This window comes from Falco biarmicus, chromosome 4 (assembly GCF_023638135.1).
Source record: "Falco biarmicus isolate bFalBia1 chromosome 4, bFalBia1.pri, whole genome shotgun sequence".
Classification (NCBI taxonomy): domain Eukaryota; kingdom Metazoa; phylum Chordata; class Aves; order Falconiformes; family Falconidae; genus Falco; species Falco biarmicus.
In genome coordinates this window covers 78371878-78398007 of record NC_079291.1, presented here as the reverse complement: position 1 = coordinate 78398007, position 26130 = coordinate 78371878, and the positions used below count along the sequence as shown (strand labels likewise).

The 26130-nt window shown below is 45.4% G+C and overlaps 1 protein-coding gene across 3 annotated transcripts in view; it reads right to left on the bottom strand.

The window, feature by feature from the left end:
* Nucleotides 1-11993: 11993 nt before the first annotated feature.
* The window catches only part of XYLT1 (xylosyltransferase 1), a 202621-nt gene continuing 188484 nt past the window's right edge, over nt 11994-26130 (bottom strand). For all 3 annotated transcript variants that reach the window (XM_056336295.1, XM_056336294.1, XM_056336296.1), the window contains one exon: nt 11994-19952. In XM_056336295.1, the coding sequence (XP_056192270.1) occupies nt 19630-19952 (323 nt within the window). In that variant the 3' untranslated portion in view covers nt 11994-19629. The remainder of the gene's footprint in view (nt 19953-26130) is intronic.

Below are 26130 nucleotides of genomic sequence, written 5' to 3'. Positions count from 1 at the left end.
GGCTGAGTCCTCGGACAAAGCAGGACTCCCCCATCTATTCTCCATCTCCTGTACTCCCCCACCCTGGCAGGCACCCAGTCCTGAGGCTACCGGAAGAAAAAATGTAAAAAATATCATTCTTCTTTGGAAAACTTTATTTTGACTATGCCCATAAATGGAAAGATTTTGACTCAAAGTTATTTCCAGAGGGAACCAAAGAGTTCAGGGTGTTTGCTAATCTCATTGTCACTAATAAGACCAAATTGCCATTTAAAAATAGTCCTCGTCCTTGTGCCTTATGCAAACAGACAGGGAATGATGCAGCAGGCGGGGAATGAGACTGGAAAGTGACTGATCTCGGAATTATTTCTCAATCTGCCACGAGGTTTGAGGAAGGTCTCTGCTTTGCCGCACAAAGCCCTGGAGGCACAGCACCCTTCTGCCAGGTGACACTTGCTACCGCCTATGACGTACCACCCCTGCGGCCATCATGCTTCAGGGCTCACAGCCCTCTGCATCCCCAGCCTTGCACATCGAGCGCTCGCTGACGAGTTGCGGACAGTATGTGATCGTAAGTGAGCTACCCCTTTCTTCTCCTGGGGCGCTGCAGTGCTGACATCTCTCTCGTCAAGCCTGGGCCAGGCACAAACACCTTTCTTGTGCCCATCTCGCTAGCTGGTAGGAACCTGCTGCAGGGGAATGGCTCTTCCTCCCTTGGCATTTAGTGACTGCCACCAGCAGTCAGCCTGGGAGCCACCAGTGCCTTCGTGCAAACCTTTTTAGGTCCAAAACCTCAAACAGGACCTGGGGTCGTATGATGGCAATCTTTTGAGGAGCTGATCAAGCGAATGTAAGAATTCCTTGGAAAACCAGTAATTTATTTCTCATTAGATGTGATTTTTTGCTGGAGTCTCCTGTCAGACCCAACACACTGTATGTATCTGAGGGTTGGGGGAGTCTTCTCCTGGTGCAAAGAAAGGAGCCACAGGAGGGTGGCTGCTCTTTCCCTTGCCAACCACATGCTGCTAACAATAGCTGTTGTGTCTCCAGAGGGAGAAAACCACAAAATCACTCCATGTGCTGGGGCAACCTAATCGAGTATTCAATATTTGTGTAACAAGCTGTGGCCAGTAGAAGAAGGGCTGTTGTAACACTGAGCAAATGAGAATGGATGGAGTCCTGGTGCACCGCAAACTGCCGGTCAACCAGCAGCTGGCAGCGTGGTGGGGCTGGTGTGGACATCTCTTGGGTTTATACCTGTGAGTCCTCATATTAAACGTCTTGATAAACCTCCTGATGTGTTAGTAGAGGAATGAGGCTCAAAGTGCAAGAACAGGAGAAAGGATGGGACAAACCTGGAGAAACAGCATTGCCTAAACCCAAGCATTCATTTTCTAATGTTTCATTTTTGCCCAGATAAATGAACGCAGGCTCCTCTGTGGGCAGTGGCGAAGATGCAATACTCTAGTACATGGAGTACGTAAGCGAACTACTACAGGGGCTTGCCTTTGCAAAATGTTTTCAAACTGCATTATTTGTCAGCATATAAATGCAACATTGAAAATCATTAGGAATAAAAGAGCAGTGGGAAGCTGTGGACGTGACCTACAATTGGCCTGGGATGGTAGAACCCTTCATCTTTATCCACTGATCTGTATCTTAAAATTTAGATCAAAATTAGACAGAGCTGACTGAAGAGACACTTTTATAAAGTGATTAACCATGTGTTTCAGCGCCCAGTGCTGAATGCTTGATTCTTAATCCCTTAGCCCCAGGTGGGAAGACTTCTTACCGCATGCGAGAACACTGCTGGCTGATGTCAGCAAAGCTCTGCACGTGCACAAACATCTGTGAGTTTGGTGCTTAGAGTCCAGCCAAGCTTATAATTTTCCAGGGGGGGCTATTAATATCAGATGAACTCAGATAATGAAAATGGCTTTTATAGTAAAGAGGGTTTTGTTACCTCCCAAGAAACAGTGAGATGCAACATGTTATACTTCATTTTTTTCTGGCCATTGGTCTTCCTTCGGGTAGATGCTTTATGAAAGGCAAGGTACAAACCCAAGAGCCTGGCTGTACTCAGCAGAGTGCTCTCTCAATTAGGGACTAGAGATTTTTCCCCTCCGATTAGGGGGAAAAGTTCAGGGAATGACTGCACCAGTTTCCATCTAATTCACCACAGTTGTTGATGATGCTCTAGAGAAGGGGAGGTGGAAGGGTGTGTGAGACGGGGAGATGGTAGCCTTTGTGGTGCCGTTTGGTGGCACCATGGGTCAGACAGCGGACATCTAAGCCCTTCTGCGAGAGGAAAGGTCAGGAGCTGTCCTGCAAGGGAGAGCCTGGGTGAAACCCTTTTCCCACCAAACAGCCAGTCCCGTTCAGACAGCAGAGAGGGATTTGCTGATGGTCCTTCTTGTGTGTCACAAATGTCACCTGTTTCCGAGGTGTTTCAAACTGTCACTGTTTCCGAGACACCCGTGCAAAGGTGTGCACTGTACCCTCTCACCAGCTTCAGGACTGCGCTTTCTGGGCCAGCAGCAGCTCTGAGCCCAAGTGCCCTTGCCTGCAGCGGTGTGCCCCTTCCACCTCCGTGCTGAGCCACTAACGAGGGCTCTGACATTCCTCTTTCTGGATAGATATTACCTAACTTATTATTCAAATCAGACGAGGGTGAGATAAAACAAAAAGCACTTTCCAAAAGGTCTTTATTACCTTACAGTGGGCATTAAACCCACCTTACTTTGGAACAGGATACCTGGACCATGGCACAGTGAAATATTGAGACCAAATGACTACACAGTCACTGATTCCTAATTTTGTCCAGAGTGCAGCAGTTAAACACAGCAGAACACGTATTTCAGCACAGTGAACTGGTGCAAGGCTGTAATGTCTAGCAGTGGAGCCCTGTTTTTTGTTCTTCAAAAGCAGGTCTGAGTGCACCTCCTTCCCTTCCCTTTTCGTCATGTCCCCTGCACGCCCCAGCTCCATCCCTCGCTCCTGGCACACGCTCCCTGCCCTGCCCCACTGCGGCAGACTGCCAGCAGGCCAGCCCCAAGGCAGCACATGGGGCACATGGTCATATTTAATACTTTGCAGTTTTTGATTAGTCATTCAGGGCCTTACAAATAATGCAATCTGAGTAATAGCATACAGCGAGTGCAGGTGCAGTAACTGTGGACACATCAGATCTGAGGAGAACAGGACCTTCCCTGGAAACTTGTGTGTGGACAGGTGCATTGCTGCAAAGGTAGAGATATTCCACCACCCTTGCCATGCAGTGATGGATGACTGACCAAGCACATCCAAAAAGATGGAATAGGAACATTAGAGCACAAAAGAGCTTTACATGACATTTCCTTTAACATGAAGCAAAACTGAAACGGTGCTTTTATTTTTGCAGCAACTTGCTGTGGGCTCAGGGGTGAGGTAAATTTGTGTAAAGGTGAACTGGGACTATGTGATTTGCTTAAGCACATCGAAGTGTGAGTGAGGCCTGTGGCAGGCGTTATGTGCCACAAGGAAGCCACGTGAAGGGCTCATGGGGGTTTTCACAGGAGCTGCAGGTGGTGGGACAGCCCTGAGCCTTGGCCGCGCTGCCTGCAGCTGCCCAAGGCTCGGCGGGGCTGCACACAATACCAGTGCCCAATGCAGCAGCATGCTTTAAGGCATAAGGTCCCAGCGGACCAAGGAGGACTTCTATGGGGCTCAGCCCTGCTGATGTGCCAGCCCCAGGCTGTGGCTTTAGGAGCGCAGCTTGGGGTCCCCAGCTAGCAAAGGGAGGTGCGCACCCTTCAGAAATATTACTTGGTGTTGCTTTTCTGATGACGCAGCTGATTTCCCAGTTACGTATGTTTGGAGATGACAGCGTTGTCACTCAGCTGAGCTTTTTTTACAGAAGTTAAAAAAGTCATATAGTAAGCAAAACTCCCAAGCTGCTGCTGAAACCTGTCTCAGGAGGGAGTTTTTCGTCAGAGTATTGACTGGTATTTTGCTAAAAGGCATGTGTTAACAACCAGGACTCCAGGTAATTCCAGCCCCAACTTTGCTGAAACCCAGAAAAATGAGATCCCTTGGTATTACACATAGCTGAGATACTCTGCGGGGCTGAGGTAAGTGAAAGGGTTTGTCCCAACGCAATCAGAAATGTCACATGGAGAATTTCATGCCATTCAAAGTTGTTCAGCTAACAGCACCTGCACGAGAGGCGTCTAAACTGTCACCCACCAAAGGCTGAGCCCATCCACTCAAGGTTATCTTCTTCCACTGAGCCCACAGACGAAAAAACCTAGAAACTAGAGAAAAAGAGAACAAAACAAGAATCCCCCAGAACTGCAGTCTGTGCTCTGCTTTTAGCATGCACTTGAGCTGGTTTTATTTGCCTTTAAGCAATTGTGTCTCCTTTTTCACCCATCCCTCCTTATTTTTAAACACTCTCAAGGCTTGGTGTGGAGCCCCCCGTTGGCCCCGTGCTGATGCTCGCCCCTGGCATGGATGGGATCTACTCCATGGCACTGCGGTTCTTCCAGCATGTCAGAAAAAAAATCCTTTAAACATACCCGCAATGTAACTCATCTGAATTAGTCTTGCTGCTAATTTGTGGGAGGAGAACCACTTGCAAAGTGCGGAATGAATCACTTGCAAATGAGTATTAAGCTCATTTCAAAATGGAACCATAAGAAGAATGGAGTCAGCACAGACTCCCCTCCCCGTGGGAGACAGAGCTGCTTTCGGGTGGTGGCAGAAATCCCCTTATCACACCCGGTGCGGGCTGCCAGGCGTGTGCAGCCTGGGCAGCATCTGCATGTCTACATGCAGCCCTGGTGCTGGATAACCACACGTGGGTTTTGATGCGTTGGCCAGCACTTTATGGACTCTGTTAGCCACAACAAACTGCAGGGCTGAGCTGGGACAAAGTGCCCCAAGGCTTCCACTCCACCACCCCTGAGCCACCCACCTCCCCTGGCAGGAGTGAATCTCGCCTGTCTTTCCCTCGGCTGTGGCAGGCTGATCCAAACTGCTCCTTCATCCCCAGGCAGACCAAGGCAGGATCCCGCATGCTGCAGGGTGTGCGGGATGGCTGCGCTGCCGTCACCCGGCTGAGCTTCTGCAGAGTGCAGGGGCTGCCCGCTGGGCTGTCTGCAATAACTGGTGGGTTTCTGTGGGAGCTGCTAGGTAGTGCTCAGGTTTCTGCTGAGCTGCACTAGAAAATGTGGATGAACTTGTCAGAAGACACAAACTGTCTTGCAGTGGATATACTGCCAGGCTCACATTTTCTTTTCATAACAATTTACAGGTTATTCCAATATATTTTCAATAGTAGTTTTTGTTGTTGATACAGGTCAATCCATCAAAAATCCTAAAAGAATTAGAGTAAGAAAAGGAAGGCAATGGTGGTCAGCAAGGTCACTGCTTGTGCGAGAGCAACAGTATTTGGGGTTAATGACACTATTTATCTGGATTGGAGTGGAGAAAAAGAAATTCTTAAGACTTAAAAATATTGCTGTAACGTGAACTGTAGTCCTCAGCCAGCTCTTGTTTTGAAGTTATTTATTTACCATGACTAATTCAGACTTTCAAGTGCAGTCATTGCCTCACACGTGGCATTGCGTGGGCTTTCTGGGCACCAGGACCCGAGGCACTTGGCGCCCAGGAAGGGAACGCTGCTGGTTCCCACCAGCAGAGCCAGCCTTGCTCTGGAGCCTGAAAATGAAAACCATTAACACTGAGTTTCTAAAATGCAATTCACATATGTGCATGGGGATGCTCACGTGCTAAAATTAAAGTGCGGATACAGAATCAAATCACTGCCTCATTTCTTATCTTGCCCTATTTTTTTTTTTATAATTAATCAGCCTGGAGCCACTAAGCAGCCATGTGTTGTGCCAGCAGAGAGGTGACTTGGGAAGTGCTGGTGAGCTGCAAAGCTCCTGTCAGCAGGACCAGTTCCCAGCTCAGCTCCGCAGCCACCCCTGTTTTAAGGGTAAGTACGCTGTTAAGTGTGTTCAGTCGACTGTTGCTTCTTGTTTTCTGTGCCCAGGGAGCAGGGTGAGGCAGGTAGCACTTCAAACACGGGTGGTGTAATGCTCCCCCCTTACCCAGCAGAATCTCCTCTGTAGGCTGAAAAGAGTGTGTCCCGCTGCCCCTTTCCCCACACAGGCAGCCTCTCGATCTGCTGTTAATAAGGGTAAGAAAGGGGGTTTTTGGGGCATTCTGCATTCAATTATGGCAGTGCCACTTTCAAATTCCTTCAGTTCTGTGTGACGCACATCGGGCATGAGCTGAGCTGCACCAGACGGAGAGCTGGGCTAAAAATAAACCCGGAATGTCGCTGCTGTGTTAGTCTCCCGTTTATATTTCTTAGTTTGTTATACATCTTCAAGGCCAGTTGAATAGGGGGGAAAGGAGAATTTTGGTTTTTGAGGCTCGATTGGGAGCCAGCTGTTACAAATCAGTGTCATTTTACTGAACGGATACACAGCATTGTACTCACCTTGGTACTGATTCACACAATGCTAAGGCATACTAAATATCAAAGTATACAGTTTGTGCTAATTCTTAACGCGTTCTTATACTGATAACAGTTTATTTTATGTTAATTAATTAAATGAATGAACAAATTAATTCAGCACTTACCTAATCATGTAAAAGAAAGGGAGTATGGTGCAACTCTTGACTCAGCAAGTAGCCACGTGCTGGCACTCTGAAAGAGACGGGAATGGGAGGTAGTGGTCTCGGAGGCCTCAGGTTAAGGACTTGTTGGTTCTGTGGAGAGGACTAAACCAGAGAGAAAAGCTTCCAAACAGTGAATTTTGGGAAGAAGGTGCATGCTTTTAATCATCTCAAAGGTGTAAGGTCCCTGCAGCACTGCTCCCTGTGCTGCAGGTCCCAGTTACACCTTCCTCAGCCCATTACCTTGGCTCAGTGTGTAACTCCCAGCATTTCGGTGGCAGGCTGTGCTGGGTAACACAGCCCAGAGACAGGCACAGCCCCTCGGCCAGCCTGGGCAGGGAGGCAGGGATGCTGCCCTCTGCGTGGGGCTGGCTGGGGTGTGCACAAAGCCAGCACGCCAGCCAGGAGCACTGCGGTGCCAGGGTTCTGCTGCTGTCCTGCACGACTGGGCAGCCGGGCCCCCATCCTTGCTTTTGTACGTTACGCTTTGCAAAACTGTCTTAAGGAGAAGCATTTTGGAGCAAGATTTTTTAACATGTGTCTGGTAGGAGAGGTGGAGGTTGCATTGGATGACAGCTAACTCCATATGTGCATGGTGGCCATACCAGCGATGTGCCTGGCTCACCTCAAACGCAGGGGCAAGGCTCGGCTGTGACCCCCTCTGTGACAGGCACAGTGCAGGGTGGTCCCCTGCGCTGTCCCTCCCTGGGGACAGCTGCCTGCCCTGAGCCCGCTGGCTTGGCAGGTCCTGTTGTGGCCAGGCTGCTGGAAATTAGCTCGCATCACTTTTTCTTTTTCCCTGGAGGCAAAAAAGTCATTTCTTCCTCTGAAGGCCAGGGCCAGAGTCACTGTCTGCTACTGAATGCAAACCATCAGTGAGCAGTAATGGAAAATTGGGGATGACGTGGCAGGCTGTGGCTTGCTTTCAATGCACAAAAAAAGCCCCTTTTAAATTTAAATTTAGCAAGGAATTAAAAGCACATATAGGCGGACTCTATTAGAAAGTGAAATATTTGATCTTGGCTATTAATCTGTTGTAAGAATACTTTCATTTCCTTTCCATATGTATCCAGTGATAGACTTTCATAAATGAGATCGCATTAAAATGTACTTTATGTTTCTAGTCAAATCTCTTATTATTATGCAAGTCCTGGTTAGGAAAAAAAACCAAACCCCAAACAATTACAGAAGCAGACTAAGAGGAGTAAATTATTTTAACTTATTTATACAAGCGAAATATTGCTCCTGCTTGAAGGCTATACATAGTGCAATACTAAAATGCCTTGGGAAGAGGTTGCTCCATAGATAACGTACAGGCAGGCAGTGGAAATACAAGTATAGCCTAAAAGTGGCTCATGTAGCCTGGGGCTGCAATGTCTCAAGTCTTGACAACATCCAGACACACAGGGACTGAATACAACCTACCTGTACCCCTTCTGTGAATCATTGTTGACCTCTTCAGCACTGTTTGGGAGGCTCTGCACTGTCTTGTACAGTGGCTGGGAGAGACATGTAAACCCAAGGGACTGCTTGGGCCCCCAACAGACTGACCTAGTGTCTAGGCTATGAAGTTAAAAAAAATCCCAAACCACAAAAGAAAACCCCCCAAACCCTCCCCACCAACCCCTCCCTGCAAAATAAACCCAAACCAAACCAACAATAAAAAGGAAAAAAAAACCCAAACGCAGTATGCTTGAAACAAATGTCTTCATCGGCCGTCCAAGTTGAGCGTACAGGCTGCCCTCCGGCGCCCCGGCACAGCGACGTGCTGGGGCACTGCTCTCCTCCCGGCTGCTGGGGCTGTCAAAGACAAAAAGGATGAACTGGTAGACTTGGGGCAGCCCCAAAACTGCCCAGAGCCCTGCTCTGGTGGCTGTGCAGGTGGTTTTGAGGCAACGAGACTCACCTGAGGGGCTTGGAAAGGTGCTTCCACCTTTACAAAGCCTCAACCGGTGCTGATGGGAAGTGTGAGGGTGTCAGCCCCATCCTCGCCCCCAGGAGGGCTGGGGTCAGGTCAGGGTGCCAGTACTTGGATGTGGGCATCCAGCCTATATGGTCTTAGCTAGAAGAGAGCATATGGGCTGAGTTTTAGTCTAAGCTGGCCTGGCTTCAAGCAGGGCATTGGCTCAGAAAACCTCCCCAGAGTCCTGCTGACTGGAATTATTCTGCAGGTCTGATTTTACATATATATACAGACATATGCATGCATGTATATATATATATATATATATGTATGTATATTCATATATACATATTATACTTGGCTTGTCCTGAAGTCAAATGTATATTTTATAAGTGGTTTATAATTAATGTGAGCTGCCGGTAGTGGAACTCTGCACTGCCGGTGGACAAGTGTTTTATCAAATTTCCATTTGGCTAGCGGGGCTGGGCGGCTCCGTTCCTCCAGTGCTGCCCTGCGCTCTGCCAGCAGCTGCTGTGCCCGAGCCCATGGACGTTGCAGGGATTGTGCGTGGCTGAGGATGCAGCAGCGGAGCTGAGTGGGCAGCTGGTGGCTTCGGATTGCTGCATGGCGTGTTTTGGTGGAGGTATCAAGTCAGAGGTGAAGGGACCGCTGACAGCCTGAAACCAGCACAGAAGAACATGATGGATGTTTCACGGTGAGAAGGAAAAAATAGTTTATATCTTATAACTAACAGTGGCAGGTTAGGCACAAATGTCTGTTTCATGCCTTAACTATCTGGGCACCCAAACCCATGTCATATTCCTGCTGCATCTCAAATGTCTTTTCATTTCCATTCAAGCAGGCTGACAGAAGAGCCAGCAGGGGCCACAGCCCCTGATCCCTCACGCTGCTGCAGCAGACGGCTTTGCTTCTAGATTCACAAACGCTGTGGAGCCAACCGCTTCCCCAGGACAGGGCAGTTACTGGTGCACAGCAAATGTGTGCATTTACATTACACTTTAGCTGAAGCTGAAGAGAAACATCCACCCTGGCCTTTTCTAGAAAAGGGTTGCAACTACAGGGTGGATCAGGCTTAAATCTGCAAAACTTTTGATTAAAAAAAACAGTGTAACTTTTGATCATTTTAATACTAATAGTAAATTATCCTGAAACTCCTTGATTGTGAAATTAGGATCCTGGCATGAAACCCCTTTGACTGAGAGCTGCCCAGGACAAACTGGTGTTGGCAACTGATGCCAGACCACTCGGTGTCTGAAGCTGCTCTGCCGATGTCCCCCCCTCCAGGTCGACCTCCCTCAGCTGGGCGGGATTAGCAGTTCGTGTCCCAGCTGTGCCCTATTTCGAAGCCCTGGCAGCAAGGGCTTCCAGCCAGGGACGGTCAGGTGAAGGAATAAACAACAGTAAAGTGCTGATTTGGCACCAGAATAGCCAAGACCATTTTTCCTAAAAGAATGAAAAATTGCCATCCATCTCTGGTTTTAACTATAGTAGAACTTCATTAATCCCTCACTTTTTAATCATTTAATAGACAGCAAAGATTTAGTTGTTTGCATTTGCAAAGCCTCAGAATACTAAGAGTTTCTGATTTTTAGAAAATAGGCAACAGATTCTTCAGTAACAGATGAAGAAATGTCAAATACCCGGGCACTGGAATGAAATCCCTATTGTCAAGGCAATTAAATACCTCATTCCTGTTGCACTTGGTTTACTGTGCCTGCCTGTTGGCAAACTGCTCTGCAGTAAGTTTTGTGTCATTACTATGAATTAACCATGTTCTACAGTCTATAAATATTAATTATGATGAAGATAGATTAGGCATGGCAGATGCAAAAATGTGATGATGCTATCTCAAGTAGACTGAGATACATAGTCTTTCAAGCCAGCATGACACTGTAGACAGCTCGGGCAGATCGTTCCATGCTGCATCGGGATTTTTTGTCCATAGCCTCGAAGAGCATGCAGACTCTAGCTGAAGTCCATAAAGAAACCAAAACACTTAAGCACCTGGTAGATTGATGCTTTCTGTTCTTTTCTTTAAAGTAGCAGCCAGTGACACATTTGGAGATAATTAAGACAAAGGTTGAGTTTTTATTTTTAATATGCCATGAGTATTAGCAGCTGGATGAGGAATAAACCAGCAAAAAAGCAGCATACTTCTTGCATCATCTATAAATAAAACCAGGCTTCAAAACTGAGCGCACAGTCTTTATTTTTATCCCTTTTTCCCCCCACAGAAAATCTTTCCTTTGTGCCAGGACTAAAATATTAGCACTGTGTTCCCTCTTCTGTTTTAACAGACCTCATTGCATCTAAGTGCCAAAAAAAGTGGAATTCCTGAACAGCAGGTGAAAAGAAAACACAAGATCAAAAGCAGTTCTGGCTGCCAAGAGAACCTGCAGCAGTTCTTGGGGGTGCATGAAAAAGTCACGCAGGCTCCTGGTGGTGTCAAAGACTTCTGGAAGGTCGTCAAGGAGGTTTTTTCAAGCATCCTACATCAAAAAGCAGCACTAGGAGACAAACGTGCAATACATCATGAGGATGATGCTAAAGATGCCAATCATCCACTTGAAGGAGAATTTAACAATTTTTCTCCATTGCATCTCTGGAAGCAGCTCTAAGAAATCAGTGCTCAGAGTGGAGCCTGTGGGTAAGAAAATAAAGTGCTCATGCTGGGTGAACATTAGGCAATGCTGGTTTGGGCCATAACCCACTAGGGGACCTATGGAAGGAATGTGTCTTTCTGAGCTCATCTTTTCAGTAAAGGCAAAGGATGCATATTTTGCTGTCCTTGTAACCAGCCAGCCCTATCATTACTTCCCATTTCTGCACTCAGCTGCTTATTCCTACCCCCATGACTAAGTCTTTTCTCTTTGGGATGATGAACACTTTGGAGATGCATTGCATCCCACAGTTGATGGCCTTCAGCAATGAGACCTAATCAAGCTTCTTGTTAACATCATCTGTTTACCACTCATTGATATCTTTGGAAAAGGCAGGGAGAATCTGGCACAAAAGCCGCCACCTGAGTTTGAAAACTAGGAGAACTTGGCCCAAAAAGCTTGGATGTGTCTCCAGATCCCACAGTGCAGGCAGTGCTGGGAGCCCTGCGGGGTCCAACCTACCTCCCAACACTGCTGCTGGTGGCAGCACCCTTCACCAGGCTGCAGGTGAAGCAGCACCGTGTGCCTGCAAGCCATTGTCTGGGCCAACAAAAACTGATTTCTGCAAAGTGTCCATGAACATTTCCCTCATAATTGCTATGGCTGGGAAATAAAGCCTGAGAAATGACCGACCGGGCAGCATATTGGCATCAGCACTGTGATCACCGATCGGTAGTGCTTGGTCCCATTTTTCCTCCTAAATATCACCAAGCAGCAAAGTGCTTCAGTGGGTTTGAAAATAACACAAGGTGCACATCTACTCCTAAAGACAGCCTTTTTTTTATTTTAAAATTCTGCATCTGAAAACACAGTATGACAGAAAGCATTTATATACAACTGCAGTGTTTTTGGTATAATACAGTATTTAATACATCCATTTCTTTTTCTGCAAAAAAATTTGCTTTGTTGGACAATAAAACCAAACTCCCATTGACAAAGAATATAGCTAAGGCACATTGTTTTCTGCTAAATGAAAGACAAAAGGGTGCAAAAATGGGTAGTGCAATAATTGCTGAAAATCACATTCTACTACAAGAAAAGCATTCTGACTTTGAACTTTGATTACCGGTCAATTTAAGACATTTCAATATCTCATAAAATACTCCTTTAAATAAATAGCAAAATATCTACAACTTTCAGTGTGTTCCATTTGAATTCCCAATATTTTTTTTAAACTTTGCTGTATATACATGGTTTTCTTTTTTCTTATTCAATAGCTTACAAAATATTTCTGTACAATTTTATGCATATTATGATCTATAACAAAATAGTTATTTCTTAAAACTATATTACCACCAGTCTTTGAAAATGACAGAATAGGAATAACTTATTATGGACTATGTTAGGCAATACAAAAATCCAATCAACCCAAAACAAAACCAAAATGACAAAGTCAGAAAAATCATTTCATTAACTCAAATTAATTCTTTTTGTTTCGCAAATCTGGTTTTCTACGTACACCCTTTTCAGTAGCCTTTAGGGTTGTATCCGCATCTGAATACCTAAACAGGATAGGATTTGGGATTCCTCAAAGCACTGCAGCCTGCCGGGAATATTGGTGCTACTGCAACATGACAGTTCTCATGGAGAAAACTAGTAAAGAAACCCAACATATACGGGCCTTGGCAGAAGTCCTTGGTTTCTGCTGATTTTGACAACCTTTGGATGAAGCTCCAACAGCCAAATTTTTGGAAATGCATTTACGACTTAGATGATACAACCAGACTCCCCTGTCTTCTAAATGTACTGTTAGATTCCCAACCATCACTCAAAATCTGGCCCCACATGGTGACATTCTTCAGATTTTAAGACCATACCATGAAGAGGATACATCTACTCCCAGCTATCAGCTATCGAATCTGAAAGGAATGCTACTACATCATGTCAGAATGAGTGAAATTACTCCAGAATTTGTCTTGTGCCTCTGAGAGCAGTCTGTCCTGTTACAGTCTGAAGATAAATTAAAAGTTATTAAGTTTGTACTTTGTAGGTAATTAAATCAACCTTCCTTATCTACAGTGAGTTGCAAAAGACAGAGCTCATAATTTCCTAAGGTTTATATGAACATATGAGCCATCCTTTTGCCCAAAGGGAAGGTCATTTTCTTCCCTTAAAGACTGCATTTGTAAGCAATTTCTATTGTATTTGTGAAGTGTAAGCTGACAGCAACACAACTGTGCTGTAATAGAAACCTCAAGGTGCCTTTTATTTATTCCACAACAAACAGAAAAAGTGAGCAAGACACAGACAACATCAAACTTTCTAACACAGTTTAAGGCCACATTTAGAAAGGATGAAAGTAAGGCTTTCTTTAAGGGGCAACACACTGGATGCTGCAATGGGGACAGACACCAAGCAATCCAGAGCTGATCGGATTCACCCAAGGAAAATCTGAAACACCACCCTAATTTTGGCCAGCAGGTCTGTGCCTTCTTTTGGATGTAAGCAGGAAAATAAAACGAAATGCCACAGACATCCTCCTCCAGAATATTCCCAGCAAACTGAAGGTGCTCCCCTAGCGAGAGGTTGCTATCTTCTCAGTTGAGGGTGTTAATTACAACAGAACCAAAGACAAGTCAAGTCATTACAATATACAAATGCAGCGCAATGAACTGCGCCTAGAATTGTCACTCTGTCATCAGAGGCACCTGTACAGTATCTTGCTGTTTATTTGGCAAGGTTACAAGTAATACTTCTAGGTTTTAACAAAGTAGAAAGAGAATTTGCATAGATTGTACATTCAGTTCAAGGAGATTTCTGGTACCTTTTTTTGTTGTTATCAGGTAAACGTGTTTGCAGACACAGTGAGGTAGCAGCTGTGATAGCACCCATGAGCAAAAGAAGGTAACCAAGGCAGAAGCAAAGAGCAGAGAGTGATCTACACACTACTGTTAGTCTACAGGAACAAAATCAACATGGTACCTGCAGTATCACACCGTGAAGGTTAATCGCTGCCAACACCAAACGTAACTGGAGACAGACTAGCGCTACTGTGGCCGTGGGGCTGTAAGGTTTGTTGCCTCAATTTTAAATGCTCTCAGCCCGATTCTTTTCTCCCTTACTGCGATGGTGGCTGTAAAGGTTTTCAAAGGCCAATCCCTTCTACTCTACCCCTCCAAAAGGAGTTACAAATCAGAGCATTTACTCATCCTTGAAGAGTCTACAGGAAAAAAGGTATTTCTCTACAGAGTCTTGCTCGCTGCCCTTAACCCTAATTTGTTTGGCTCCTCTGTGCCTGGCTGCAGCAGCAGCTGCCCTCAGCCGCCATTCCCGCTCTCCAGCTCCTGCTGGGCCCCTAGGAGGGCAGCGGCCCATCCCTCCAACTCCACACTGCTCCCACCCTCTCTGGGGGCTCCAGTCCTGGAGCTGTCTTGGCAGAAGCCTGAGGGTTTGGTCTAGAAAGACCTTTTTACATGATGTTTTCAATTGCCATTTAGCATGTGTTTAATTCATGTCCTATGAATGCTTCAGACTATCCTGGAGGTCTTGAATAGCTGAAATAAAAGCACGTACGGACCATTATCTTTGCATAACCAGGCTGAAACAAAGGCCAGTGCGAAACGCTGCCAGCTACTTGCTACCAGGTCTGATGCTGGAATAACTAAACCTACTATTACATGTATTAAATGCCCCTGCGTGAAAATTGGGAAAAGATAATTGCAATCACTTTTACCAACTCCTTCACGTGTGTTAGTACTGAGCTGACTGAAGGCTGCTCTGAAAAGCAAACTTTTCTGATTTGCAGCTAGGGTTTTTGAAGAAGCCTAAGGGATTTGGCTCACACAAGTACAAAACTTCCTGCTCAATGGAAAGTGGTGGAGCTCGCCAAGGTTTCATGTGGCCAACTCCTGAAGCTTTGTGATCTGGGAAGACAACGAGGGTGTGACAGCCGGCGGGAAGCTGGCAGTTCTCTGACAGCTGTGATGAAAGAGAACCAGAGAAATCAACAGAAAGTTGGTCCTCATTGCCTGGACACGATAAAAATCTGGATCTTGTTTTCTTTTTATCTGGGAAGTCAAAGCTGAGATCTCACGGTATCAGCATTTCCCAGCCTTGCTGTGCAGAAGGTGCCCAGATTGTTCAAAGGTTTGTTGGAGCACAACTGTGTCAAACTTTTGTGAAGTTTCAGCAACTTCTTTACCCTTCATCTCTCCCTTTGGCCAGGCTCAGAATATCCCAGTTCTGATTCACTGACTTCACTACTCTGTCCACCATAATCGTGGCTAAGAGTGATGGAGATTTCATTAGTATTGCAATTAGTGCTGTAGGAGATGGACAGAAGGTGAATACACATTAGCTGGTCCTTTTGAAGGTGCTGCAGGATCATTGATAATGTGCCGTTAAACAACTGTACATGCATTGTGCACTGAAGCCAATACTTAGGAAAGTCAATTTGTAACAGATGAATGCACATTCCTGTATCTCTAGGCTCAGCAATAACGAAGGCTTAACAACAGAGATACAGAGGGACTTTCTTGTATAACACTTGCTATCATGAAGGAATTGTTAAAATTCTCTGCTTGCCGAGAGCACAAAAAATGAAGACATAATTCAACTCTAAAAAACCCTTTCAATATCAGAAAATGAAAATACAAATACTACAACTCAATGTCCCAATGACATCAAAGAAAGAATTGGACAAATCTGAAAATAAACTGTCATTTGAGCTATTTCTATTAGCCTCAAGGCTTAACATTACCATATAAACAGGTTTGCATAATGCTGAGACTGACTTTGGATGTAATTCATTAAATCATGTATGTAGATGTTCTGCATTGTGCCACATTCTTTTTCTGCGTAATACTGATTGATCACAGAAGTGTTACATGGCTGTCGTGCAGAATGGGCAGGGAATTTGAACGAGCAAAGCATTATGCACAGAAGACAAATGTGTGCCCATGGAAGTACAGCCCCCTCCCACAGGAAGGGATGTTCATCAAAACTGGCCTTCAGGTGGAGTCCTCTTCAGCCAGGACTAGCCAGCGTGGCTGGAAAACAACACTCGCACATTCAAATGAAGATGCGTAACTCGCTTGTTTCGCATGAACTGTGGGCCCCTGCTCTGAATTCTCCTTTTCACCAAATGTAAGATCTGTGAAGTTATTCTCTTCTCACACTACATAATACTCAACACAGGCTCCAGGTGCCTGCCGTTTCAGAACCAGAAAAGCCACCAAGCAGGATGTCGCTCTTAGCAGCGCTACCACAGCATCGACTTGGAGCAAGCTCTGATCCCTGATGCAAAGTCTTGCTTTCCATGGTTTTTCTTCACAACTACAGAACTTTGTAACTCAGACACAGTGTCCCATCTATAACTCATGTATCCGTGTCTGCATACTAATAGCTATAGTGGAGGTTGTCATTTAGGTCCAAAACTTGACACTGCCCCCAGAAGACATTCCAAACTCGGCAGCTCATCCTTTCATGACTTCAAACACAGACAGTATATACTCAGATCATACTGCCACACCCTTTATTTATGCTGGACTTGACCCTGAAGTCCTTACTCAGCGTTGGCACTCCATGGAAGTTTTGCCTGAGAAAGGACTGCAGGATCAGCCTCTTCAGTTTTATATCATATATTTCAACAGCAGCACTGGGATTGCCAGCTTGCTACAAAACTTCTTTGTGTAGATGCTTTTTGTCTTTCAGAAAATAAACTAATATAAATTTTGTTTTATTTTAAACCTAGCATATAATGTAAATAGATATATCAGCAACCATTTGTTTTCTTTCCCTTTTTTGTACTAAAAGAAAATAATTTGCACCTTCCATTTTAAATGATAAAAGTGGCAGATTTTCTTCTAACCACAAAAGATGGGATTGTTGCCACCATCTGCTTGGTCTAGTTAATAATGAAAACTTACCAACAAAGCACTTAAAAACATTCCTGCTTAAGAATAAAAAAAGTATCAAATTTAAAAACCAAGTTATCTGCATGCATGTGTGTGGGCGCACCCTTATACATATGCTTATGTGCAAGACAGACTGAAGATTTTGCCGCCACCCCAGTAGTCTTATTGAGAACAATCACTGGCTGGGATTGTTAACGAATTTTATTGTGTGCCCAAATACGATGTTCTTAATTTAACCTGCAGGGCTTGGCTTGAACCATAGACTTGCCATTGCATCAGTGTGACTAAAGCCCTGGACTTCACAGTGAGGATTGGAGATCCCCAGAAAATTTGAACTTCACGAAGGAATGTCAGATTAAAAACAAGTGCTGTTAAAAAACCTCCACTGAATAAGTAATAACACTGTGTTTCTATTATATAAACCTGTTGGCAGCCCTGGTTTTAAACACGCTTGCTACTAGAGCTGGTTGTGAAGCTGGAACATTACCTTGACCGAAATATTTCAACCAGCTCTCACTGCTACAAGCTTTCCTAAAACTACTGCTCTAGTGACTGTCAAAATCAAGACAAAAAAAGAAAAGGAGGTGTGAGGGGAGGAAGGCCTTTTCTTAATAAAGGCAGCTTCAGTTAGTAAGATAACGTAATCTTCAAGCTGCAAAAGCAGCACCTACTAATTAGTCATTGACTAAAACATAAATAATAAATACCTAAATTGTTCCTTCTATGCATCCGTTTTTGTGCCAGATAAACATTTCAATGCTTTGCCTTAATGCCAGCACAGCTGACACTGCAATTTCAAGTCCAAAGCAAAATGCAAGTAGCTTTAAACCAATACGTCGGAGAGAGATACTAGAAGCCACTGGGATCTGCGTGTTACGGTCATCTTGCAACTGTTGTTTAAAAGGGAATTCAACCTTTCTGTGAGACGCGATTACAGCATGATTTAAGGGTCTGTTTCCCTCCTGCTGTGGATGCATAACTCTCATCAGCAGAAAGTTAGCCATAGACACAGAAGGGTAAACAGATACCTCACTTCATTACATCAACAGGATTTTTCTCCTAATTAACCCAATAGCTTTTAATAGCCTTTTTGGGTTACGTTGTTAACAAGAGATTACCACAGCAACAACAAACTGCATGTTTTATGTTAATGTAAAATGCATTAGTTGGAGATTAATTTGCATACCCCCCCTATATTTTAAAAGTTCTTGGAATGTAAATAAATCTTTTTCCTACTGTAGAAAATGCAGCTTAAAACGATGCAAAACATGCCATTTAAAACAGGATGCAGCCTGCTAGAAATTCTGAAGACACGCAAGGGTAGGTTGTTGACAGAATAAAGTCAGAGCACTGAGAACTACAGCATTGCTCTCCTTCGCCGTCAGCTCGTGGCTTCGGCCAGGAACCCATGCCCTGCACAAGCCTAGAAGGACCCTTCATGAACACGAAGAGCTGGCAGATCTGAGATCAAGGGAGGGAATTAGTGTTAAGACGTACTAGCCACTATTCGCATTAGGGAAGAAACATGTTGTTACAGATTTAGGTCCCAATTCTACCATTCTACTGGCTCCACACAACTCCACTGCCTGAGAAAAAACTCAAGCTCAGCTCACAAGCAGAATCGGCAAAGGCTGTGAGCAGGCACATTGCAGCCCACCCCCAGCCTACAGACACACCTGCTGCACTGCAAGTCTGCAAAAGTGCTTAGGTACTGGTGAGCTTAGAAAAAAACCCGCAGATTCCAAAGGGCTGAAATCCAAAATACTTCTTTGTTCTTCAATTTAATACTCTTCCTACCCAGACCCTGAACCTGACTGCATGAGACACAGAAATCTAATATAGCAAACTGGTTCCGTTTAGAGTTTATCATGGAATTAAGTTTTAAAAAATCTCTGAAAATAATCTGGAAGTTTCTGCTTTTGCTTGTTTTTTCCTAAGCAGGATAACAGACATTAACTAAGTTTAGAATTACTTTGTGTAATTAAAAAAAAAATAAAAAAAAATAGAGTGAGGCTGTACCATAATTATTTCAGGTCCTGTGAGGTAATGCAGCCATACAGGCTCTAGCCTGCAGTAACCGACCTCCCCAGGATGCATAACTAAAAGGGAATTTTGCTGTGATTTATTCAGGGTAGCAAAATAAAGAAAGCCTATGAAACAGCGGAGGTACAGACAGATTTATTTTTAAGAAACACTTTTAGCAGCTGCTCCTTTGCTGCCCTCTCCATGGCTTGCTGCTGCCGTTCTGGAGCCGTTCTGGAGCCTGCAGAGGCGGCGGGTGCAGTGGCACATGTGGCCGGGGCACCTTGGGGAGGCAGGGGCTGCGGGGTGGCCGAAGCTGCCCCTGACAGCAGGATGGAGAGGGCAGTGCCAAAGGCCTTGTCAATCTTTTTTTTTTTTTTTTTTTTAATGAATTATATTGCAATAAGTAACAAAAAATTATAATGTTCCCTTAGGTTTCTGAAATGCGGTGTGGGATTCACATACGAACAAGGTTAAATTCCCTTTTAAAAACCTGTGCTGGAGGAGAGCGTACCAGATGCTACCTCAAGCGACCGTCGGGTTTGATGGGGCCCAGCTCAGATTTAGGGTCCGGGCTCAGGGAACTCCAGGCTGTCTGAGCACAGCTCTGCATGACTGGGCAGGCGGTGGGGCCGGTGCTGCAGATGTCCACGGCCGACCAGACGCTGCTGACCAGAGAGTCCACCCAGGCTTCTAGCCGGGCACCCACGAGCTCTGCGTTCCTCTTGGCCTGGTCCACACGGGCAGCGCTGATGGGGATATTCAGGACAGGGTTCAAGCCCTGAAAGCTCTGCTCCATGTACGCGTTCTTCGGAGGCCCGCTGTGATACTTCATGGCTTCCTCTGGAAATGCAGAAATAAAGCCAGACGTTAGTGCATTAAAAAAAATCCCTCGAACCTTCAGGGTCTAAAAGTACAGCAAACAAAAAGGTGAGAGTTAGTGGTGTGCTACAGTCTGTTTCCCCAGCGTTGAGGACATGCTGCAAGCTGAGAACGACTGGCTGCGTGCAGCAGTTCAGCTCCTGCTCACCACCAGCAGCTCTGCTCACCACGACGCTCGCGCTGCAGGTGCTGCGTGAGCAGGGCACAGCGCTGAGGCTGGAAGCCGCGTCCGCCTTACTAGCATCATGTACAGCCGGCGTCCCCAGAGCTGCCGGCCAGCCAGGCACCACACAGGGCTGTTCTGCACAGCACAACGAGGCAGGCCCAGGCTCAAGAGCATCTCAGCTGCAAGCTCCTATCTGTCCCTGGAGCCTGATCGACGTGCAGCTCCTCCTCAGAAGCCCATTCTGCGTTCATGAGAAGCTGATTTTGCCTCTTTCACCAGAGGAGCAGCCCGGGAGATAAGCCCCGCACAGCTGACATTGCCGCTGCAGACACCCGCGGAAGGCTGTGCTTTGAAATCAGCAAATAGTTCAAGGACACTTGGTGTGAGAAGGCTGCCGACTGTCGTCAGACCTTCAGGTGCTATCATTAATTTGTCTCAGATTGGTTTTTTTCCCCCTAAACTGATGAACCATGCCCTGCTGTGGAAAAGTCACAAAATTTGTTAGCTCAGCCTGCCTCCAAAGACTGGGTGGTGCCCCCCTGGCACTGGAAGGACACCACCACGGCCTCGGGCAGACCAGAGCCATAATGAAATACCTGCAGCCCCAGCATCATCCCTGGAAGTGCTCCAGTCTCGCTGAGAGAGTCTTCTCTCATGAAAATTACATTTTGAGCTCTTGTACCAAGTAACGGATCACAACCATTTCCTAATGACGCTTCTGTCTGCGCTGTGGTTGCTCCCCTTACGGCAGCTCTTCTGCCTCAGCAGAACGCAGTAGCTGCCCCGAGTCCGTGATGTTGCAGCTAAGGTGGTGTCAGGCTGTGACACCTTCAAAGACCACGAAGTGGCCACTGCTGGTCAGCCTGCCCTTGCCCTGGCTGGCTGACTGCTCCAGGCCTGCGAGCGCACCAGGGTGCTGCTCATAGAGGCAGTGCGGAACCTCCCAGAAATGTTCACCCAGTGCCTCCGGGGACTAAATTTTCAACCATTTCTTTCTGTTCTCAGCTGGCTTCCCTCGCATCCTCACTCCGGCAGCACAGAGGATACGTTCAGCTCTGCCAACATACACACTGTTGCACACAGAATGGGCCCATTCAGGGCGCTCCGGGCTAGGAAAGCCACCGTGCTCGGATAGCGTTAGGGGGCCAGGAATTACATATTCATGGCTACAATTCCTTCCACATGTCCTTGCTGCTTCCACCGCAGCCTGACACTGAGTCCTTTCTTCCATGCAGAGGACAGTGTCTCAGGCGCTGGCAGTAAATCAGGACATTTATTTAGAGGGAAAAGGGACGTTTAATTGGAGCTTTGCTGTTACATTTGCAAAGTCTTTAATGTCAAATACTGTGCAAGTCCATTACTTCAAATACCCAATTAAATTAGTTTGGCACATCCCCATCACCATTATACATCATTTAACTGCTCCTGCATTCATCTAAACTCCTCTCTCTATTTTTAATGGTAGATATCCACAATAACCTCTAGCCAAAATGAGTTTATTCCATGCACATGGGTCAGAAGTACGCTCTGCTAGAGCACTGCAGTTTAAGAAACAGAACAAGTACACATGATTAAATTTCCTCCTTTGGAAGCAATTAAATATGGAAGACTGTTTGTCAACATATTAATTAAATAGGAACTTTCTAACTAAAAATCCCCAAACAAATAAGAGTTGGCATTACTAGCAGGATCATCTGATTGAAACAGGCAATTCAGAGAGCTTGCTAAATTAAAGCCCGTTGTGCATGTGTTTAGCACACGGAACAAGAGAGATCTTTTTCAGACAAATAACAGGATAGAATGGAATTTGCTTTTCTCTCTGGTTCAGCCCTGCACTCACCCCAGGCTTCAGGACCTGGTGGATCACCGGGACTGGAAGGAGCGAAACCTTCAGGAACTGTAGGACCCAGTGCCTGGCAGTGCAGCAGGTCACCTCTCCCTGAACCTGTGACCCTCGCTGCTTAAGATCAGCGGGCTGCTTTTGCTACAATACAGGTGACAGCCCCAGCAACTTCAACACTTCTAAAGGTCTCCAGTCTGCTGCAGTTGTGTTGGACACGCCGTGCTACTCACACCAACACGCTGCTGTTTCATTCTGCCCCGGAACGGGCTGAGCTGCAAGGGCGTGTGCCGGCAGGTACGGCAGCAGCACTGCTTAACAGGGCTGAAGGTAAACTTTCTGGAAAAGCCACCCACAAGAATCAGCAGGTATGAAAAGACTGCTGAGGACGGTACTAAAGGGAACAAGACACTGTGTTTGTCAGCATGTTGGGGGCTACTGCTCCCACAGCGACAGTGTGCTTCTCTGACGTGAGACACGGTGAAACCCTGACCTGGTACTGACAGGGGACTGCAGCAGAACAAACACCCCGAGTTAGGTGTCTGCATACCCTATAAAGAAAAAGCTGGGAAACAGCAATCTGAGAGCAGAGCCATGTATATAATCAATAGGAAATGCTGAGGATTCAACCCAGAACCCTCTCCTGGAGCCTCCAAGTCTTTGCTAAAAAGCTCACAGGAGAGCAAGGAGGATGCTGCTCATGCAAGCTACGGCACACGTGGGCTATTCTTCTTCGCATTAAAGGAAAGACGACAGAGATAATCCCGACTCTGTAACTCACTGGGCTGGGACAGGAGAAGGACAGTGTGGAACCCAGGCCCTGAAATACTGCATGAAAGGAGGCTGGAGCTATTGGGCATGCTTTTAAAGCACTGACACTTCAGTCCATGCTCATGAAAAAATAACAAAGAATGTAAGGCTTGCCCCATGGGATGTGTGTTTAGACATTTAAATCTGTACAGTTAGAGCAACCAATTAAAAATTAGCTAAATTACAGACACTAAGCCAGACTTTTTGGCCAGTAAACGCATCCAAATAGCCTGTTGACTGCAGGAGGACACATATCAATGCAAAATATATTCCACTGACTCTAAATTATATCTTTAAAAAATTAGTTATTTTTGTCCCCCATTTTGGTTTGCTCTTCATTTTGGGAGGGCACTTCATTTCTCAGCTGACTTTTCTTGGTATCACTTCTTTGCACTAAATACACAGTCTATAGTGGGCCGCAAAGGCTGGGTTTTCAGCATCTTTGTGTGGGTTTGTGCTTCTTTTTGCAGAAAAAGCAAATGAGTTTAGACAGAGAGTAGTGGGCTAAGGAATGAAAAATGTGGTTACCTTGATACACATTAAGGTGCCCGACCTGTGGGTTTTTTTTTTTAAAGCAACAGAGAATGTACAGCTTTATTTCTTCACTTGAATGGTGTTGAAACCCTCTGGCAAAGAGGTAATTTTTTATTGACATTTTGTTTGTTTTCTCTTGCAGCAAACAAGACAGTGCTGCATTTGCTCATTGTGAAGCTAATCGACTCCTTGTCAACTGGATCTGAGCTAAATGATTCCAAATTTCAAAGTAAATCCCTGTCTTCAGAGTTTTTCTCAGAATGACAATTCCGGGGCATGTCTACTTTTCTGCACTTAACGCGCTTGCCTGCTGCTATTACTGCCTTTATCAAGAACATGTCATGGGACCTCTGGTTAATTTGAAGAAATCACAGCAGTTCTGACACAAGTTGCCACCCACTTTATAATCCGTATAGATGCAGTTAGAATTGATTGACCCACTGCAAACAACCAATGGCAAAAACAAAGGTTTCCCCAGTATATACTTAATTAAGATGATCTATAAATATGGATTAGGTTAAAAGGCCTTTGAGACGCACGTGTGCATCGCAGTATGTCTGCTAATGCTGTCAAGCCTTTGAAAGAAGTGGCTGCAGTTTGAGGGCACAGGGAGCAGGAGATGGTGTTCAAGGCCCCCTGTCCTGTCGCAGAGCAGCAGGGATCAGAAGCCCCGTGTCTGGGGAACGTGATCGAGCCAGGAACCAAACATGAAAGGTCTCTCTTTAGGCAAAGAAGGAGGATGCTCTTCTTCACTGCCCTCCTTGTCTGAAGGAAGCAGGGGTTTATTTATTCACTTATTTATTTATTCGCAATCCAGCGTTTAGTATCAGCTTGAGGTTTGGGACTTTTTCTGCCCCAGAAGTGAATCTGCCCCTGGCTCACAGTAACCTGTTGAGCTTTAATCAAACAGGTATCCTGCATTAAATGCATGACAGGTCATTATCATCACTCCTGCTAGGAGACTGCTGTGGAAACTTTGCCATGAATATGAACTCAAATTTTAAAATGAAATTGCTTTGGCTTTTTCTCTGCCCCCTCTCACTGCCCCTGGGAGATGTGTGATCACACCTGGCACGACTGCTTCACATGGACTTTGGAGAGCACAGAAGGGTGGGAACGTGGGATGATGGGGATGCAGTGCCAACCTCTATTGATTATGCTGTTTTCTTAGGAATTGAAATCGACTTGGTATCTTGGATTATAGTCAGCGAACTGCTGGCTAAATGCTACAAATTATACCTGTTGTTTGGCTCTGCCTCTCCAGTCCCTACACAGGGGACCCGGACATCTGGCCCCAGGTCTCCAAACTGCGCTTAAATTCAGGCTGCTTAAAGCAGACAGCAAGAAACCCCCATTCCTGTCTATTATCCCTGCTGGCGATCTACCGATCTCCCCGTTTTGTCTCCTCCGTGTTAGATTCCCTCTCTGTCTTGGCACAAGTTAATCCTCGGGCATCCTGCTGGTGCTTGGCAGCCCTCCTGTGTCCTTACAATAAGCAGAGTACTTAGCTTTAACACACTCAGCCATATGGTGTGAAACTAAAAATCACCATTTAGAAGAGGAATCAAACAGAATCTGGCTGTGCAGGACATAGAGGGAAGGAGACAGTGGTGGAGCAAGTGAACCTGATTTCTCCCACAGATTAATTTAATTTTCCTTTTTTTTTTTTTTTTCTTTCTCCAACCAGGCAAACATTTGAAGGCACTCTTGAGCCAGAGGATCTGCTGAAGGCAGAGTTGCTCAGTGACACAACTCAGAAGAGAAAATAAGACACAGATTTGGATGACTGCAGGGGGAAGAGGAGCAAGAAAGAATAAGTAACATTAGATTCTAGACTTTGCACCGAAAAAGTTTTGGGAGCCTTGTTTACAGTGGAAATACCCCAAACCTCCCAGCATACTCAGTAATTCCATGTAAGATCTGATCTCTTATAGATACAGCTTTTGAAAAGGTCAATTAATCTCCGTTTTTAAAACAATTTACATTGTCAGTTATGCACATCTGGACACAGTATCAAAGAAAATACCTGCTCTTGATTTCCCTTTATGGTTTTACTTGCATGCACAGACTTCAGGCCAAAATTAATAAAGAAATGGGAATAGAAAAATCAATAAACTAGCTGCATATACTGTTTTCATAAACTGCTAAACAAAATGTCTTTGCTGGTTGCTGTCTTTTTTCTTTTTTAATTGTAATCATGAATTTTGAGAGTCATGATACAAGAACAAACGTGTTTCCCTCTGATTATTCAAAGGAGGAGCAAGTAGCTCCCTTCATGATGCTGGGAAAACCAAAGCAACTTTTCCTTGTAGTGCTCTGTGCTGAACTGATGTGTAGGTGAGTAATGATTTAGGAGAGGCAGTGATGGTTGTCACGTCCATACTCTCAAGATACAAGGCCATAGTGGCTGTTGTGCTGCTGCCTGATTGTGCAAACGCTTTTTAGAACAACGTGCACAAATTACACACAAGGCCATGGACGTTTTTATGCGCGTAACTACGTCGACTCCAGTTTCTACATCTGGAGTATATAAGACAGAGAGGATGAAGCAAATGACATGCAAAGTGGTATGAAATGTATCAGTCATTCAAAAAGCTTCTGGAGTAGCAAATTACTTTCCAGGGTAATTTTTCCAACCCTAAAGCTTTTTTCTTCCTCTTTTTTTGGGGGGTGTGTGGAATAGGTGGGGTGGGGTGAGGAAGGATGGTTGAAAGAACAAAATTTTAAAGAAATACCTAATGAAACATATTCCCTTCCGCTGCTGACAACTCCTGGCTAAATCTGATGTA